Raw genomic sequence first — 19,037 nt, forward strand, 5'->3', positions numbered from 1 at the left:
GCACAAATATATGAAGTAGCCACCCCGGAGAGGGAAAAAGAGATGATTAAAGATCGCAGTTACGAACCTTCTCCCGCATTTCAACACCGTTGTCGGGGCCGAGCGAACGATCGGCTTGCGGAACTGTGAGGCACCGATAGTCCCGAATATTATAGGGGCGGTATGAAACCCGTTGTTTAACGAGATTCAAACCCTGGTCAGAAACACTCGTGAACTGGTTTGCACTGTTCCCGGCATTCGTCCGATAATTATCGGCTTCGTATGACCTGGTAGTTCTAGGCCGACCTTCGATCAGGCGGCGATAAAAGCTGAGCTCGCTTTGATCGTCCCGCGGGGTCCCGGACGGTGGTGGTCTGCTCTCCGATTCGGTTATGGAATCGCGTTGCGAAGTGTCACCGAATATTGACAAAGTCGAACCCTCGGGAGAACGGATATCCAACTTCGCCGGCGGAATCCCTGATACGAGGAAGCCGTTAAAATTGCTGCGGGGCATTCCTACGCGTTTTTAATTTCCCGAATCATTACGATCTTGGACATTGGGCACAACTACTCTCACCCAATCTGTCGCGGTACCGTTCCAGGTAAGTTTTTTGTTTCGTTTTCGGCTTCACCACCGGCGGCAGAACATTTCCAAGTTTCTTGTCGTTCTTAAAAGACGAACCGAGGCTCCCGGTAGATACCTTCTTACGCGGAGCGATGGAAGATCCTGAGGGAAAAGTCGAACGCCGTGAAGAAAGGTTCGTTAAGATGGGCAGTCGAGATTCATTGCAGCTTCCTCGAGCCACGCGGAATCTTTCGTTTGCAATTAACGAATTCCTCGGCGAAGTCACCGACTCTATGGACTTTTCAACGACTTTCCGAACTTCCGAGCCTGGAATTGATCAAATCGCAATAAACTATTCTCTCCAGGTTCATCGGATCGAAGCCTGGAAACTTCTCTGTGAAAAGATTCATATCACCGCTATCGACGATTTGACAGGTGTAACCCTGATCGGATCTCGAAACTAAATTGCTATGAATCGAATGTCAATAACCGACCGTCCCTCTTCAGCTGGTCAGGATCTCCGCTCTTTGACACGGAGCTTTTCGGCTCTGCTTCCAAAGAATCCAGCGAGTAGAGAGACATGATCGATAGTCAGTCCACGGACTGGCTCAAAATGATGGAATAATAAACTCCGTATGACGTTCAACGTCAAAGTTGAGAGCTGAGTTAAAAATATGAACCTGCCAAAGTGTCAACGTATTTTATTCCCGCTCCTAGTACAGAAAACAAATGCTTCATGCCTGCACGATGTGAACTATTAGTTGCCTACCTCGCAGAGCATTGAAAATTAATATCGATACGACAGGTGCGTCAGGTACCAACTGCAGCAGGTGAGTTTGAAACTGTAGCGTAGTCATTCACCTGAAATTTTACCGTCTGCATCGGTCGATGGCGACTACCGCTACGATACCAGATACGTCGTCATGGAAACGTGGAGCAAAAACATAAAATCACGTGGCGCGTTAGCCACCGCGCCAAATATTCTCGTACGTTAATGAGTATCTGCGAAAAAATAAAGAGTCTAACAGTGAATTGTTGGTGAGACGTACATCGATTCGCGATGTCCGAAGCCTTCGATTTCGTGAGAGGATCTCTCGTTACTCCGGTTGGTGACAAGCGGACCGGTTTCGACCTCTGTTACGCTTACCCGGAGGTTGATACAGCCGACAAGTCGGACTCGGTCGTTTCGACAATCCCTTCGACAAATCCGCGAAAATCTTGCGACGTTAAATCGTTGATCGAAGACGGTTTGTACGCCGATTCGGCCGAACCGTTGACAAAAACCGTAGTGAAACCTTATCAATTGAACCAGTCGGACATCAATAAGTCACGACAAGAGAAGTACAGTAGAAATCTCGAAATAGCCATTCGAGAGGTGAAGATCCATCCGAATCAAACGGCGGCATCCGGAAGTTTGAATTCGACGATCAAAGTTGATTACGTTGCTTTACTGTACAAGAAAAAGATAATCTGCAAAATTTCGAAACCTTTCAATAAACAGCTGTACAAGTTACTTTTCAGCGATCCACCTGATTCAGCAAATCTCTCGATACAAGTTCAGGCACACGATGGTAGCTCGAGTGTTTTGCCTCTTCCGCTGCCAAGGCACACGGTTAAAAATAGTAGAATTGAAATTGACTTTTCCATTAGCACCGTCGACGGAGTCGTTCATTCGGGTACGGTGACGTGCACGTTTTCACTAATGGTTAGCAGACAAACCGAATCATCAATGATGAATCCACCCAGCTTCTACGCGCCCACGAGTGATCCGAATGACCCTCGAAACAGTGCCTTTCTATGTCGCACCAAAAAGAAAAATACCCCCAAAAACGTAAACTACTTTTCGCTCGATCATCCGGCACTACGTTTTATCGACAAAGATAACCCGCTCCAGCCCGCGCCAAGGACTGCTACCAAAAAAATTGAATACCAAGAAGTGGAAAACGTCGTCATCGAACACGCTGCTTTCAGTCACGGCAATATATCCATCAAGCAATGGTTCCAGGCTAGACATCCGTTGAGACCTTCGTCCTCCACGTATTCCCACAAATTACGCAGAGGTAAAAAGGAGCTTCTGGTTATAACGGTATTGCGAGGGGTCGAGATACCCGTGAGGGAAGAATCAGCGCTGGTACAACCTCTTCTGGAAATCGAATGGGGCGACACGGTTCAAGTTACCACACCAGCCGACGGGCCTGTTCCGATATGGCACCAGACGTTCCATTTCGAAGTGCCGGAGCAGAGCGAGGACCAGAGTGTAAAACTTCGTCTTTTTGACCAGCACCCCGTGTGGGGACTGCAGTGGCTGGGCGAGGCCTCTATCCCCATGGAAAACCATCGGGATTATCAGGAATTGGAACGCTGGGTTGGTCTGTCACCCCTCAGTAGCCCGGTGCTCAGTCTCGGTTACGTTCAACCGAGTCCGGGACTCTCCTACACCAGATTTTATATTCTTATGAAAATGGAGCAGCCTGGAAATCCGAGACCTCGCAACAACGGATCGGTCGATGCACTTTCCAGAGCTATACAGAGGTGCGCCATGGTGCCCTATAAACTAGAGAGAATTGATAATCCCCTCGATGCCAGCAGGCTTACGATGCTCCTGCCCTCGTTGCCCCTCCGTTACGGCCCTTTGACCCCGAAACAAGCATTGTCTCTCAACAAAGTTGATCATTACGGACGAGCGGCTCTCCTCGCCTCTCTGCTCCGAGGCTTGGACATGCAGTCCGCCGTGATCCTAGGTGAGTGAACGAGAGACCGAATTCCCGTTGAATCGTTATGAAATTGAACAATCTTTTCACCGTCCAGGTTCGTCGCAAACGAGAAAACGTGCCGCTTACGTTCTGACGATAGACGAGAATATGGGAACGGTGATTTGGAATCCGGAAAACGGGGAGCATTACAGTCCGGGAGATAATCGCTGTTCGATCGTCAAAGTTTTCCGTCTGATAAGCCACCAAAATGTGCGAACTCCTCTTATTCGTACTCGAACGATAAAATGCACACGAAACCACCAATTCTCTCTTTCTTACAGATTTGGGAAAACACGCAACAGAATGTATCCCCGGGGATTTTGAAGTACGAGGTAAAGTCTTCGAAGGATTGGAGACCGATCGGACGAGGTAACGAAGCGAACGATTCTCGACCTGCTCAGATTCTCGAATTAAATAACGCGCTGAACGACGAACCACCCGTAGACTTGGCCGATGATACGGAGCAATATTTGAAAAGTAAGTTGAGCGAATGGCGTAGTTCGGAATCAGCGACGACGGTATGGAACAGACACGCGATCGCAATACTTCGAGGATTCTTATCGAAACTGAAAGATTTTGGTAAAGGTCAACCGGACAAAAAAGAAATCAAACAATTATGCAGAGCGTATTATACACACGGTTTTATTCTGAATCTCCGACATTCGAGTAACGGAGAACTCGCAGAACAGATACTTTCGACTAAAATACACAAGACCTCTGGACCCGTTGAATTTGCGTTGGCTTGTCACGTTCAAAGATACGTCGGTAACGCCCATTCTCTCTGGTTAGCTGTACTAGTTTTAAGAACTCGAGACTGACAGCGAGTAACCCTTTTACAAAGAGCACCTCTGCTGGCCCGTTCGCCTAGAAAACTGACAATTCGACGTCACAATTTACACTCGGTTGTGTACACTTCTTCGTTGGATAGAAAAAAAAAAAACTCATGAATATTTCAATGTGCTATTTGCGATATGTGCGATGTATTATAAATTCCTGCTAGCCTAGCGATTATTGTCGCAATGTTTTCGATTTGTACAATGGCAACACATTCGGTGGACGCTCGCCCTACACAAAAAAAAGTAAACAGAACAAGATAAATAACGAGACCAAGAAAACAGATAGTGTGCGGTTCAATGAAAAAACCCTTGCAGATGTCTGAAAATGCGTTTCATAAAAGCATTTTTCGGCAATGCCGTTTTTATAACAAGACTGGTAATAATATTGTTACAATAATCTTCATAACGATCAACACAATAATAATAACATTTTATTGCCTACACTACAGTATTATCGGGCAAATGAATCGAACAACGAATTGATAAATAAATAACTCAATCAATCGATACCTTGCATTCCGGTACTGCAGATGTTGAAAAAATGTATTCATAAAATGAACATTCATAAAAAAGAAATGACAAAACGAGTCTATGATATACTATAGTTAATTACTATAGCCTATTGCTAATCGTCCGCAGCATTGATTACAATATCGAATTACGATAATCATATCAAAGCACGCTGACTATTGACTCGCCGAAATATTGCATTTCAAAATTCGAATGAAAAAAAGAGTAAACTGAAGGAAATCAATATTCTACGAAATCATTCATTGAGTTTACCGTTTTGAGCTTGAAGCGGTTTTTTCATATAATTATGTTTCTATTAATTGTATAATAATTGGCGCACAGTATTACGAAGAGGTTCACAGTTTACGGAATCTTATTTAATCGTCATTATTATGTGTATTAATATATTTACAAATCATGGAATCATGTTTTTCATTTTCATCTTTTTCCAAAGTCATGCAGCATACTTATGGCAAATTGAATATAAAACGAAATTTCTAATCTCGAATACGACATGTTCGTTATTAATATCTAAAAATTAGAATTGACCAAATGATTATTCGAAATATTTTCGATTTTCTTGTTATTCATGATGGAGCGTCGCGACAATCCTAAAGGATCAAAGACATTTAACTAGTCATGGTGTTTGCTTATGTGGCTATCTTTCACAGCCTCATATTACATTATAACATCTGTATAAGCTGCGGCAGACTTAGTAGGTTTATAAAAACAGTTCATTTAAGTTTATAGTTTCTGTACAAATGCTAACTAGGTGTTAATTTTTCGTTCATTATTCATTATTCATTAATTCTTTTTTCTACCTCTCGCTCTCTCTCTCTCTCTCTCTCTCTTCCAATCGTATACGCTCAATCCTCAGCCATCCTAGTCGAGATTTAAACTCATACGAATTAGAAATCGATGCTCAGCTCTCTAATTTTTCGTCGTGTATGATCGTTTATAATATTACATTGCATTATACGTAGTTTATTCTACTACGATCCCAAAATGTTCATCGTTTTAGTTATCATCATCATAATTATTATTATTAGTATAATTATATTTATCAGACGCGTGTCTCCTTCGTTTTTTTTTTTTTCTTTTCAAACAAAGAATAAATAAAAATTCCCCTCAGTTCAAGGGGTTTCGTTCGAGCGCGTCGTATTTCACTATAGCTGCATAAGTACGTATAGATCACTAGATTGAAATAATTCTGTCTCTGTTGCAGTGCTCGACTGCTGCAATCACTGCAATTTCTTATTCGCTGTACCGTTCGCGTGCAAACCGTTGCAGTAGCCATTCCTCTGCAATTTTCCATTTATTGCGATGCTATCAGTCGTTGCACTTTCCGCTCCTTTACTGGCGGCAGCCAATTTCGCGTTCGCCGCCATCTTGGCCGCGTACACTCGTTTACCCTGAAGAAGAATAACGGATTTGTCACGATCATCATTGCCATCGTCATTGTTGTGGTCGTTATCCATGTTCAAAATTCAGAAGGAATGAATTAATCTCGTTTTTGACCGTTCTTCTAATAATATTCAATACCTTTGCTATGTAGGCCTTGGCGTAGAAATTTCCAAATAGAACTATGAATGACATCATGTAAAGCACGAGGGCGTACTGCATCCATAGAGGGAAATCGCACCCCGAACGAATCCCGTTTATCCCGAGGACTAGAGCTGCGGTAAATTGAATCAGCTGAAGAATTGTCAGGTACTTTTTCCACCAAAGATATTTTGCGATCGATGGACCCAGTGCGGCTAGGCCGTAGTAGGAATACATCAGAACGTGGATGAAACTATTCACCATAGCTGGAAGGAATGCTGGAAAATGAAAGAAAAAAGGTCAGAGATTTTTCTCACAATAATGTGACTAGAGAATTCGAGCTGATTTGTATATGCTTACTGGATCCACTTGGCACCCATTTTATCCCGATCCACCAAAGCGAGAACATTGTCGAGTGGTGATAAACGTGAAGGAAGCTTAATTGGTTGTCCTTTTTTCGAAGGATGAAGAAAAAGGTGTCGCAGAATTCGAGAAGTTTGCTAAAGTAGTACCACCAGACCGCATTCGCAATCTAGCCATATATATTGAAAATTTTAAATAAAATAGGTCGACCTTGAAAAGGACATCAGAAAACAGTGTTCATTAGATGAAGTCTGTGAACGAAATTATTCCAAGTATTCCTACGAAGCTGAAAATTCAGAAAGCCTTGGAAAAATTCTACAAATCTTGAGACGGAAATCCGTCCAAAATTCTTACCTGAAGTTCGTCCGGCCTCGTAATGTGTCTTATAGGTTGGCACACGTAGCTGTATTGTAACCTGGTCGAGGCGACGAATAACTGAAAATAAGTGACAGAAAAAAAAAAAATCGAAAATCAACTTCAGACCAAATTTCGTGCGATGCGAAGCTTCGTAAAATAAAGTTCAAGTACCTCTACGGCGATGTAAGCGTTTAAAAGGGCCATCGCTAGGTTGTAAGGCACAAGGGCCCACGTAAGTTTAAAAGCTCTTCTTCCTTTCATTATCCTTGGTCCTGCCCAAACTATGGCGAGGTACATCAAGGTGTACATGAGAGTCGGTGCGGGAGAATCGACCAGCAGCCACCCTCGCGTTCTTTCGTCTGCAAATGTGGTAAGGAGAAGTAATTTATTTATTCGGGCCGTTTGATCAATGGGTTATCTATGTTGAAAAATACATTTTTAGTTACTCGATTGATTATTATTATTGTTATTGTTGCGATTACCTGCCAGCGAAAGAGTCCAGAGGTAGTAATCGTACGCATCGTGTAAGAGGATCATTGTTGTGTTGAGCAGGCCTGCCATTGCCTGAAAAAAATTAGAGTAATAACTATATTTGAAATGAACGGCAAATTTTTTCATCTTTTTAAAAATAATTAAGAATATATTCGATGCCCATCCGCTGTGTAATCAAGCCTGGAGCCGCAATCGCAAGAAATACACTTTTACTTTTGTATACCACTATTATTTGCATGCAAGTAACTGATCCCTGCGATCGAGATTGCAGCGGAGAGAAAGTTCGGATGATGCGAAAAAAAGAAGAAAAATCGACTGATCCTAAATAACGTAACAGCATGTTCGATATCTGTAAAGCAATTTCATTCAGTGTGTCGACCATCATAATTAATCAAAGGAATGAATTGCACTGTTGAATTAATCATCGGCAAATGTAATTAGTTAGCCCGCAGTTCACATCTATAGCTGACTCGTACACTGCAGTTAGCTAGATAATTAATTAATTGATTAATTATTTGATCGCTGAAGTCACTGTTGGTATATGAATGGTCATAAGCGCTCTTTCATCTAATGAATTTTAAAGCATTCGATCGTTATTCGTTGGTATGAAATTAAGCGTTCAATTGACGGTCGTATCGGCGCTTCCGCGAATTATCAAAATTCGGTCCCCTTTTTTGACTAACCGGTCATTGATTACCGCGATGAAAAAAAAATCTTGAATAGAAAATGAAGCCGATTATAATACGAAAATGAACGAAGGCAACGACTCTCTGCACGCTTATCAACGGATAATTGATAATTCAGATATATTCGAAAAATAAAGTTAATTATGAAAATTGGCTCTTACCGCGATCCACGCGCACCAGCAATTCACCAAGATAAATTAATGAGGATATCGAATACTCTAAATACAGTATAATGAGACGTCAGAATCCCATTGCAAATATTCCCTACGGGTAACAACCACAACGCGAACGTCGAACGCCAAAGTGGCAGCGAATCTCACCAGCTCCTCGGTCAGCTTTATAACTTTGGCCCTACCCGGGGAGAGGTAAACAGAGAAGCGGTTTAACGGGGTCAAAACTGAACAGAAATACCGTGGGGATAGGGAATCCGAAGAGATGGGATCCGCGTATGCATGTAAATACATCTCTGTACAGTCTCCTTTGAAAAGGGGGATAAGAAAGGGAAGGAAATTACTCCTACCACCGGCGCCTTTACCCCGCTAAAGATCGCCTCCTTCGACGTTCATTCCCCACACCAAGGACTAGGTTACCGTCACGGACAAGATCCGAGATACCCTTACTCGCGGCGAAGATCGATGTAGACCTTCTCCGTATCAAGTCACGGTCAAGTCCAACTGTCCTCGTCATTTCAATATACCATCATATGACGCTCTGAAACGCATATTCGGATCATTCGAAGAATACGTAATAATCTGCGGTTTTTGCTTTTCTTAATTCGTGGATATTCCAGTGGCCGATGAAATCAGATGTGGTCCGTATCCACCTTGAATTTTGGGTTTTTTCCCACCAAAGTCTTGACGCACCAGAGTGCCTCAAAACAGTGATTGAAAACGAAGAGAGAAAAATGCCGAACTCTGCTTCTAAAATAGATAAAATTTTTATCTTCACACCCGACAAGGAGAATGCGCACATCGGGCAACCGATGACCGATATAGCTTCACCTATTGCAGTTTTTGTATAAAATAATCTTTAGCTACTCGATTCAACTTGGTGCAAAAAGCTCAAGATAATTCAGCGGAGTGTGAAGCGGGAAAAAAACAATACCAGATCCGTATCAACTAGCTGCCTAGTTCTAGCCTCGGTAATCACGAAGCGCAGGACATGAGTTTCGCATCACGTGGCAGAGATAATCGTGAGCGGTTGAACTTGCAGTTGGGTTACTAGGTGAAGGTACGGACAAAGTACAGCCTCCCAACTTCAATAATCCTCCTCCGTAGGATTCAGGAGAGGAAATACTTCTGCTTGACTAAAGGTCGAACCAACGAGCAGAGTCGAGGATGATTTATACGCAAGCTATACGGGGAAAGCGTCTTTATTTTAACCTCTGCAATTCAGGCAATTTACTTCGTCCACCGCACTTGGTGGAACCGCAAATCGGGTAATCAGATGTGACTAAATTCATTTTAGAGTCAAGAGGTCGGAGAAGATTTTCGGTACGTTTGTCCGCCTGATTTCCCGACGTACAAAAACTACTGCGTTAATAAGAATCGACTTCCTACAAATGCATTAATTTTCAATCGACTGAACGTCAGTCGGGTAGAGAGAAACTTTGGAATAACAATCAGTTAATGGCCATAGGCACACCTGTAAAACGCAGAGAATCAAGTACAGGAACCCGATCGCCCGAAGGCTTGTACTCTTTTCTGGGCGTGAAGCAAGTGAAATTTCTTTCGGCTGCCTCCGATACGGCCACGGTGAAGCTGGTACCGAATCGTTAGGAAGCGTTGACGATCCGTATATCGCTAGATTTCTTCGAAATCATACCTTCGATAATAATTAATTCGGTTGACGAGTGTTTATTACACGCGTATGCCTGCACACGATGACCAGGTACGAGCACTGTTCGAAACAAGTGACGTTCAAAATTGACGTTCATAAATTATTATAATTTTTAATTGTTCAAGGAAGTGTATTCGTATTTTGTTCGTGGCTAATTTATACCACTTTTATTTAAATAAAGTGCTCGCATACGCCGCTGGAATATCAAACACTTTGACATATTGTGTATCATAGTTTTTTTCGCAGAACTTATCTTTACAGACAAGCTACATTTTCAATAAGAGTTTTTTTTTATTCCGATGACCGGAAGTTAAAACCGCGTCGTATAATTATTTTCAATTCTCATCAACTCCATTCATTTTCTCCAAACATAATGATAATCGTCATCGAAGAACGCATAAAGCGAACTGTTAATGATGCTCCAAAATTTTTTTTCTACTTTTAGGACGTCACGTTTTTCCAGCAGGATCAAAACCGTGTCACCCATTTGAAATTTGTAAATCGTTCTCTCTTTTAACTCCTGACACGAGTCATAAGTCATAACTGTAAATGGAAATGAAGCCGCTCAACGATCGTTATTCACAAATGTCTAGTGGGACCCGACAGCAGCCAGACAAAGATCCAACTCTATTTGCCACACATGAAACGTAAACGAATGAAATTAAAAAAATAAATAAATGAAGAGGATTCGGAGCAACGAGGAGGATATCGCTCATCGATCTGATCGGCTTTCGATTCGCTCCTCTAATTGTAAATTCGTGTCAGTTGCGATGGGTCGAAAAGAGCAGGAGGCTGATCCGGTGGTTGGAAAATAGACGCATCTCTTGCGTCGCGAAGAATTCTCCGGATATTTATTTGCAGAGTCAAAACACGTTGCAAAATAATTCAAAGAGACCGCGGTGCGGACGTCCTTATTGTCATTGTAATAAATATCCTATATTTCTCCTGACTGATTTTCTCGAACAATTTGTAATGCATTAACAGATAACAGATTCCTGCGTCAAATATAACAACACGCGACAGGTCGACGGCAGGCTGCATAAAATAGAATTAGATGGTATAGAATGGAATAGAATAAAATGGAACGGAACGGTGTCGTCTATTAACTGCCAATTGCACTTTAACTAGACAACCGACGATAAATCATTCATCTTAACACATATTATACGTGATTCGAAAAAGAAGAGAATTTTCTAGCTGTAAATATCATCCGACTGCCGTGCTATTCGTTTGACATTTCGAATTGCGAACTACGTTTTTTCATTCAACGCGACCATCGAAATTCGATCGGAAGAATGACAGAGCTATTTCTGTGGAGAATACAATGTCTCGTCCGTTACTTCGTCGTTTCAACAAGAAATGTTAATGAGATGCAGAACTAAACGGAGAAATTGCAGCTTCGATGATCAAAGCACGTCCGACTATACGGTAGGTACCGCGGTGATATGTATCAACGAACTCGATCGCGTGCAAAAGCGAGAATAAAACTTAGTACTTGCGCAAGAAATAAATTTTCACTTTCAGAATACTGCGGTAGAAGCTATGCCCATAAAAGAGAATCTCCAAGAAGTTGTTATAGGCTTGAAAAGTGTTCGAGAAAATTTGGAATTTCACACCAATCGCTCACGGTGTGTAGAATTTTTTTTTTCAATCTACAGAAATAAAATCGTAATTTCAATGGATTTCATCTCCAAGAATGGACGGATGTATGATAATCTAGCGACGCTCCAAAGTATGTTAGCTCAATAATTAGCTAACGCGAAGTCGAAGTTTTTATGGATAATAAATATTTGCGATTCTGAAACGCGGTGCGTATATCATATGTAGTTATGAGACAGGGTTGGCCTGAGCTTCGTACCGTCTACAGATCTTTGTTATTCCGGAAACGGTGATCGTCCGCGAGTTCGAATGAACATCTTATGCATAATCCGTCATTTTCCATCGTATATTGAACGTGAATCGTATACATACATATACTCAGCAACACCGAGTCGCGTGTGACGTCAAAGTCTAAAAGAAAGATCTCCGCGTCTCCGTTACGTGTGGGACAAGATCGTCGTCGAATAAGGCCAAATCGAAAGTAGCTTGCCAACTGCAGCAATTATCGAGCATCAACTTCTCGAATCTTTTTTTCCCCCAATAACCTGTTGCAGCGTTAAACTTGACCGTGGATTCCAGGGATCATTAGACTATATCCGAACGATAGATGCCGAAGAAACCGCACGGCGTACGCTAGAAACTCTCGTCTTCGAATTCCCACGTCGAAGAAATCAAATAGAGACCAGAGAAAGAGTGGACAAAAAATAATTGGACAGGGGATTCGCATTCGATCTGCTCGCTATGCGGTACGAACGTACTCCTCTTCGTATGTTTGTTTTTTTTTTTTTTTTTCGCCTCAAAGTTACTTTCACAAGGGCCATTATTTCAGTTCCACAGAAATTCCCGCAGCAGACGATCGGTGAGACGTAATGGTATAACAGCTCTTATGGAAAATCAAACACTTGATTCGAACGTTTCTTCACACCTGTACATATTTACCTACACGCACACACGTGCGTGTATACCTGCGTCAGACGTCTCACGTGAGTTTACTAATTGTAAGTGTAAGGAAATACCGACGCCCACTTGAAATCGACGACTTGGACCCGAAGTGTCGTGAATTTACATTTGCGATAAACTTGGGATGATACGTTGAAATTATTAGCTCTGCTGCTTACGCGCAACAGGTGTTTTTCGAGAATATCTGGAAATACGTTGAACGTCCCATAGGTGCAAATCTGCCGAACGTATATAATAAATCTCGAAACTACAGGATAAAGTTATATTCCGATAGGTGAACGTAAAAATAATTCAAGTACGAATAATCGTAACGGACGTCTGAGAGCACATTTCCATATTCCTAAGGCACTGGCCAACGCCGATCGTAGGTGATAACCGTTTGGTATGTATGTACCAGTTTTCTAATCAAGATCTCTGGAATCTCAGAAACCGGTGCAAACCGATACGCCTACACGTGTTGCGATCTCGTTAACGCGGATCCAGGTATAACACCAGCACAAAGTATGGAACTATTCTACTCATGACCATTATGACGATCTTCATTATACGCATATCCCGGGCGAGTTAACGCTATTGAAAACTTGATCTACATGCGGTTGGAATTCGAACGTACACCGCGGACGATATTCACGCGATTAAAATGTACGCGAGTGAGAATATAGATCTACAGAAGAGTGGCCGGCATTTCTCGCGATAAACTCTTTAATTAATCAGGATCCCGTTTCTCTACTGACGTAAAATCTATGCAGTGCGGATCGAGTCGATTGGATTAAACCGGTTCAGTTGCAATACATGGAGATAAAGTTACACGATGCCCTGAATAAAATCTTTCCGAATCAATGAAAGGACGAAAATGGTTCAGAGAAAAGCCGAACCGCGGTTTATATCGAAAAGATACAAATACCGCATGGAAATTTTGCGACACGATCGATCGAATCGTCGCGAAAACGTGTTCGACGAGGTTCTTCAAGGTTCGTCTAATTATCGCGGTCAACGTACAGAAATTTGTGAACACGTGTTACGTGTGCACGTCTTCATTGCGCGTAACTAATCGCATAAAATTAAGGTGCTATATGCCGCGCGGTGGTGTACGTAAGTAGGAAACGCGGAAACATCCGCAGCTCACCGCGACCGGTAATTAGTGAAATAGATGAGACGCTTTGTAATTAGAATCGACGCTGCACGGTATTGGCTGTGCATCCGATTTTAATTATTTGCACTTTTTCTTTGCAACGGAAGACCGTTGAGGAGAGAAAAAATGAAAAAAAAAAACATCGTCAGGTATAGCGGTGAAAGTGCGACAGCAGCGGTAAGGCTAGTTTCTCGATTCCTCATCGAGGAATTGAAAGACAAAAAAGAACCTCTCCGTACCTTCGATAAGGTGGGCGGATACATCCGAGTGAATAAAAGCTCCGTATGATCTACATGTATAACATAGATAGCGAATCACACGAGTATACCACTTTCATCGATTTTCTTTTCTGTCACAATTCCGGTTTTATCGTACGCACGGCGTGATCGAAGTTTCATATTCCACACAACGAGAAACATATTCTATCTTCAATCCCCAGGATCATACGTCAGGCTGTTTATAATTGATCCGAACATTAAAACGGTGAGGTAACTGTACTCAGATAATTTCTCATCTAAATATAAAATTAGAACAAAAAAAAAAAAAAAAAACTGTGCCAATTGAAAGCATGCGTGAGAAACTATATTATTTCATATTAATATTTCGCTTTTCCTCTCATAGCGTGCAGCGGTGCGGGTGTATCGAATATCACGCGTTTGCAGCGAAGAGGTATGGTGCGGTTCAATCCCTCTTATAACTTGTGCATGACCATTTCGAGGAAGGTGTGCAGCGATGAGAGATTATACGGTGTACGAGCACCTATGAGTAAAACTATTCAAATTACACAGCTACGTGATTCCAAATTTTGTATGTACCCATTCGGTAATATGCGATAATACATCGGACTTGAGTAAGCTACTTATTTGGAGGAACAGCTAAGATCAAAGCCGTCCTCGTCGTTTACAGTTTCGAAAATAATTCCGTTACGAAGTTGATCGAACCAGTTTGACTATTTTTACTCGAGGTCATCGGTCAAGATGCCTCAATGGGCGGGTTCAAAGTTCACTAACCTTTCAATAGGAATAGCCGTGTCCCATGAATCAGGAAATAGTAAAACGAAAGTGAACGAATTGCACCGGAAGGGGATGCAGTCCGTAGAGGCGATGAATAATTTGTCCCTGTCCTTGCACTTTTTATTTCACTTCCATATTTCTATCTCCGTTATTTACTCATTTATCTTTTTGTTATTCCGTTTTTAATTTTTTTTCTATTCACTTCAGCAAGCCACAGACCGGCGGATTCTGCAACGGTATCAAGCACGGGAGGGTGTGTTTGCGGCGCCGGTCGCCATAACTGAAATCAATACAGCCCTTAGCTGCTTTCTGCACCCTTGCCGGAGTGGAGCGCCGCCACGCTGCGACGAAAACGTTCAAGAACGACCTGCAGAGTCGATCCAACGGCGTACCAACGAGATTCACCGACGATGGTAAAGTGTAATCCCGTTACGATCGGAGGGGTTGCGCGATCGATCGATCCTCCGCCATCTTTTTCCCTTAACTAAAATTACGGAGCGAGGGAATCATTGCGTTTTTTATTTTTCAAATCACTCTTCTTCATTTTTATAGAACCTCGTGTTCACCTGTGGAGCTCGATTATGTCTTTAAGATTTTTACCTGAGGTTGAAAAAAGCAACTTGTCCTCTTCCAGCTGACACTTATGGTTGACAAATTTTATTAGTCACATGTATTAGAAACCTAGCATTAAATTGAATTACACGAAGGTAAATTATGATGACTTCAAAGTATAATTGTTACAATGATTTCCACTCCATGTTTTTCTTCCAGTTCTAGGAATGTTCGACCATAATTTCTGTAAACGTAGACAGCTACAGTCGAGGATTCGAACGAAAGGCACGCTAACCTGTTGAGAGTCGCAGAGATAGTATGCCTCGAGGCTGGTAATTGTGTGCACGTATCTTATCAAATACCTGCGGAGGAAGACAAATAGTACATACATGCATCTCTGTACGTATAGACCAGGTGCCTATACCAAGCCTAATTATTCTCGGTACAACTTTCGAGAATCGGGTGTACGATGACGAAAATAATCTGTCGGATATCCGGAGATAAGCGACGCAAACTTCAGCTGTTAAATAATCGACGTCGTATAACGACCGGATTATACTTTACGGTCAACCGTCAAAAGTGTTTTTAAAAATGATATTCGGTAAAACGCGGTCAGTTATTTAAATGATCACGGAGAAAGTTCAAACCGCAAACTCTGGAGCGAGTGTAATATTATGCAGTAATTTAAGAATACACGTTATGCGGTGAAAAAAATAAAATAAATAAAAAAAAAATGGCTGCCCCTGAACCCTGCAAGCAACAATAGGCGCTAGATATTACCGGGGAAAATGTTACACGCCTAAGAACAAATCCGTCATTAAAGTCTCCTACGTTTCATACCACGTAGGTCGAGGTCAAAAACTTTCACGGCCGCACAACCTTATATCGAAGATACATTATTGAAAAAAAATTATCTGCACGAAGGAAATGCTCCGCATATCTCGTCGATTCGTATATTTATTTTATAGTGTCATATAAACTGCAATGGTACATCATAAATCGGCAAAAAAAACGTCGTCTCTAAATCTCCAGGCGAAGAGAAAATCTCCATCTGCAATTTATTTGAAGAATGTTGTAGATTTGTATTTTTGTCATTTGGTTTTCTTAAATATCTGTTTTTTTTTCTTTGTCCACGGAAGCGTCTTTCACGAACGGAAGACCTCCGTAGTCCTCGAGCGTGGTTGTAACGTGAAATTTCTTTAGCCGGTCGATCGTGAGGTGGCACAAAAATTCATCGAGGTCGGGAGGGATTGAGGTTAGCACAGCTTTGAAAAGAGTACAATGACGTCAACGTACCGGTGTCCCACAGCATGTACCAATACCTTTTCCATCCGTCGTAAAATTCCTGATGGACCACGACGCGTACATATGTTTGCTTGGATTATTCATCTACCATTATCACATGTACGTGACACTACGGTACATCGTTCGTTATTCCGATTCTGCTGCACAGACACGACTTATTGCCATGGTCCACATACGTCTCGCAGCATCTTTATTTTTTCATATCTAATCTTCGTGGGAGCCGACATGCCCTCTTTAATCGGCACCGCGGTCTTATCCCATTTTCTTGGAATCTAGCGCCGTAAAGATGAAAAGGAGATTCAACGACTATATGCTCGCGATATGTTCATTCGTTCAATCATTTCTTATCGGTTCCAGCTGATGGGGTGGAATCGAATCGCAAAAAATTTGGACTATTTTTCTACAAAATTTTTTCGGTAATAGCACTTTTGAGTGAACGTGCGATTGCGACATGTCAATTGGAGAACACCTGGAGAGTAGTGGAGCGAATGATGTTTTATACCGTGTATCCTGATCAGGTAATTGTTTAATCAAGGTACTCGGCGACCGGTGAATTTTTCCGCTGAAGTAATGAAGATGTAGAAATATTTATTTAAAACCAAGTTTAGCACCGTTTAGATACCCGTTCATTTATTTTTCTTCACGAATTTTCATCAGCTCATCCCGAATCCCCATTACCCCTTTCGTAAACCTGTAACAATAAAAACTGTCCGCTGTACACTCTACTTTCCAATAATTGCAAAGCGGATATTGTTACCAGGTTTATGACCAACGCGTAAAACCCAGCGATAAATTAATATCATAAGTAATATAGTTTCTAATTTCTTCGATACCTATAACACACGGACACGTACACAAAACTATCTATTATGCATAGGTGAACGATTTCATCTGATATCGTGCCGATTACTCTGTCTTCACTTTCTTCTTGTACACATAATTACATTTTTACAATTACACACAATTATTTTTACAATCACATGCATACCTTATATTTATGTAGAGGAAACCTTTCGAATAGAGTAGAAAATATCAACGTGTAGCAGATGGGTTTCTAGGCGTCGTCATTGATGTCTATAGCTAACTGTAAATATGAATAAAATGTCACGTGCTGCAGTCTTTAATTGTGTAAATTCATGCACAAAATAATTACACGGCTTTGTCCGGATGATCACGTTACATGGAAAATATTGAAATTGTTTCATGGGCTCCGCTAAAATTCGGGACCTCGAAAGTTGTTACGATATTTTCAAGAACTTTTTTTTCTCACGTGTTACAATTACACCTTCAACCAAATTTGATCAAAACTCGTCAATTCGTATGCTCACGAATTATTTCATTCGAAAAGTTGTCAAGCTGATACATGTGTATACCGTACAGCATTACGAAAAAAAAAAAAGAAAAATGAAAAAAGACGGGAGATATTTTTATCTTACCGTTGGCGGTGCACTTTCTCCAACGAAACCTGCTGTCCGATGTTCGAATGTGGGGGAGAGTACACTTGGATAACCTTGATTTTTTTGAAAAGCCGCATGCGTATCCTTTTCTTTTTTTATTCCAGTGAAAGTACGTGAGCTGATATGGTCCGGTAGTTATTTATTCATAAATTATTCATCTAGACATATCGTACCGTTTATTCGGCTATCGGACTCACAATTTATTACTCTTCATCAGCACGCACAATCAGGTCATCGATCAGATGATCTGTTGCATTTCATACTTGTTTACTTCACTTCGGGAATAGACTAATTTTTGTGAGTTTTTTTTCCGATGAATGGTTTTGCAGTATAAGTTATTGCGAATATAAAAATCACGCGGGGCATCCGATTCTCGATAACGCGAAATATGGATCTATTACGATATTCCAATTCTTGAAGGTAACGCAATTTCTGGATAGAAATTAGTCACGAATACGCGCGAATACGCGCTCTGATTTTGTTGAAGTTTGAGGGATTCTTTCGATACATACGTCGTACCATGTATCCATCATAGGCAATCGCTTTCTTCCGATTAATATCCTTGTAGATGACCTGCAATAACGAGGAACATGAAACGTGGTACGCGGATAACATACCGGCTCGCGAACCGACTCGTTATCTCCCGCCGCGGCTTCGCGAATTCGACAAGTCTCGCGAATCGATTAGGCGAATACCGTGAGATGATAAAAAAGCGATCCTCGTGTTCGCGAAGATCGTTATAAACGTTATTTTATTCAAACCGATTGATTTCAAAGACTTTGAAATCCTCCCACAGGGATTTTCCTCAGTATCGCCATCGGATCGAATTTTTTTTTTGCCGATAGTTTGGAAATAAAATATTTTATACCTACACATATTTCGTCGATCCTTAAATGAATCGTCAAAAAAAAATTTCGCATTCCTATTTTCACGTGAATCCGGATTTTTCCGTTCCTCAGCACGCACACTGAGAATACGCAAGGGCTTAAAGGGTGAAGTGATATCGATTCTTTTTTTTACACCAATAGGACAATAGGCCCGCACGTGATAACCCTGGCGAACTTTCGTCAGGCTTCCCTGATCTTAACAATTGTCGA

At 41.6% G+C, this 19,037-nt stretch overlaps 3 protein-coding genes across 4 annotated transcripts; 2 read left to right on the forward strand and 1 right to left on the reverse strand.

The window, feature by feature from the left end:
* The first annotated feature begins 1,597 nt into the window (after positions 1-1,597).
* Positions 1,598-5,276, forward strand: LOC105692866. The gene is made up of 3 exons (XM_012412369.3): positions 1,598-3,285; positions 3,353-3,507; positions 3,579-5,276. The coding sequence occupies exons 1-3, from the start codon at positions 1,605-1,607 to the stop codon at positions 4,113-4,115; spliced, it is 2,373 nt and encodes a 790-aa protein (XP_012267792.2). The 5' UTR covers positions 1,598-1,604; the 3' UTR covers positions 4,116-5,276.
* Positions 4,450-14,836, reverse strand: LOC105692875 (elongation of very long chain fatty acids protein 4-like). 2 transcript variants are annotated; one of them, XM_020856316.2, is made up of 7 exons: positions 14,624-14,836; positions 7,388-7,469; positions 7,077-7,264; positions 6,903-6,983; positions 6,546-6,717; positions 6,186-6,463; positions 4,450-6,055 (listed from the first exon to the last, which is right to left on the reverse strand). In XM_020856316.2, exons 2-7 carry the CDS (start codon positions 7,464-7,466, stop codon positions 5,885-5,887), a joined length of 969 nt encoding a protein of 322 aa, XP_020711975.2. In that variant the 5' UTR covers positions 7,467-7,469; positions 14,624-14,836; the 3' UTR covers positions 4,450-5,884. The 2 variants fall into 2 exon arrangements, with proteins under 2 accessions (XP_020711975.2, XP_012267801.2); XM_012412378.2 differs by lacking the exon at positions 14,624-14,836 and adding an exon at positions 8,245-8,409.
* On the forward strand, positions 14,427-18,807 carry LOC110117424. The gene is made up of 3 exons (XM_048655936.1): positions 14,427-14,713; positions 14,834-15,039; positions 15,398-18,807. The coding sequence occupies exons 1-3, from the start codon at positions 14,591-14,593 to the stop codon at positions 15,417-15,419; spliced, it is 351 nt and encodes a 116-aa protein (XP_048511893.1). The 5' UTR covers positions 14,427-14,590; the 3' UTR covers positions 15,420-18,807.
* The last annotated feature ends 230 nt before the right edge of the window (positions 18,808-19,037 follow it).

Source organism: Athalia rosae, chromosome 5, assembly GCF_917208135.1.
Source record: "Athalia rosae chromosome 5, iyAthRosa1.1, whole genome shotgun sequence".
In the NCBI taxonomy this organism is placed as follows: Eukaryota; Metazoa; Arthropoda; class Insecta; order Hymenoptera; family Athaliidae; genus Athalia; species Athalia rosae.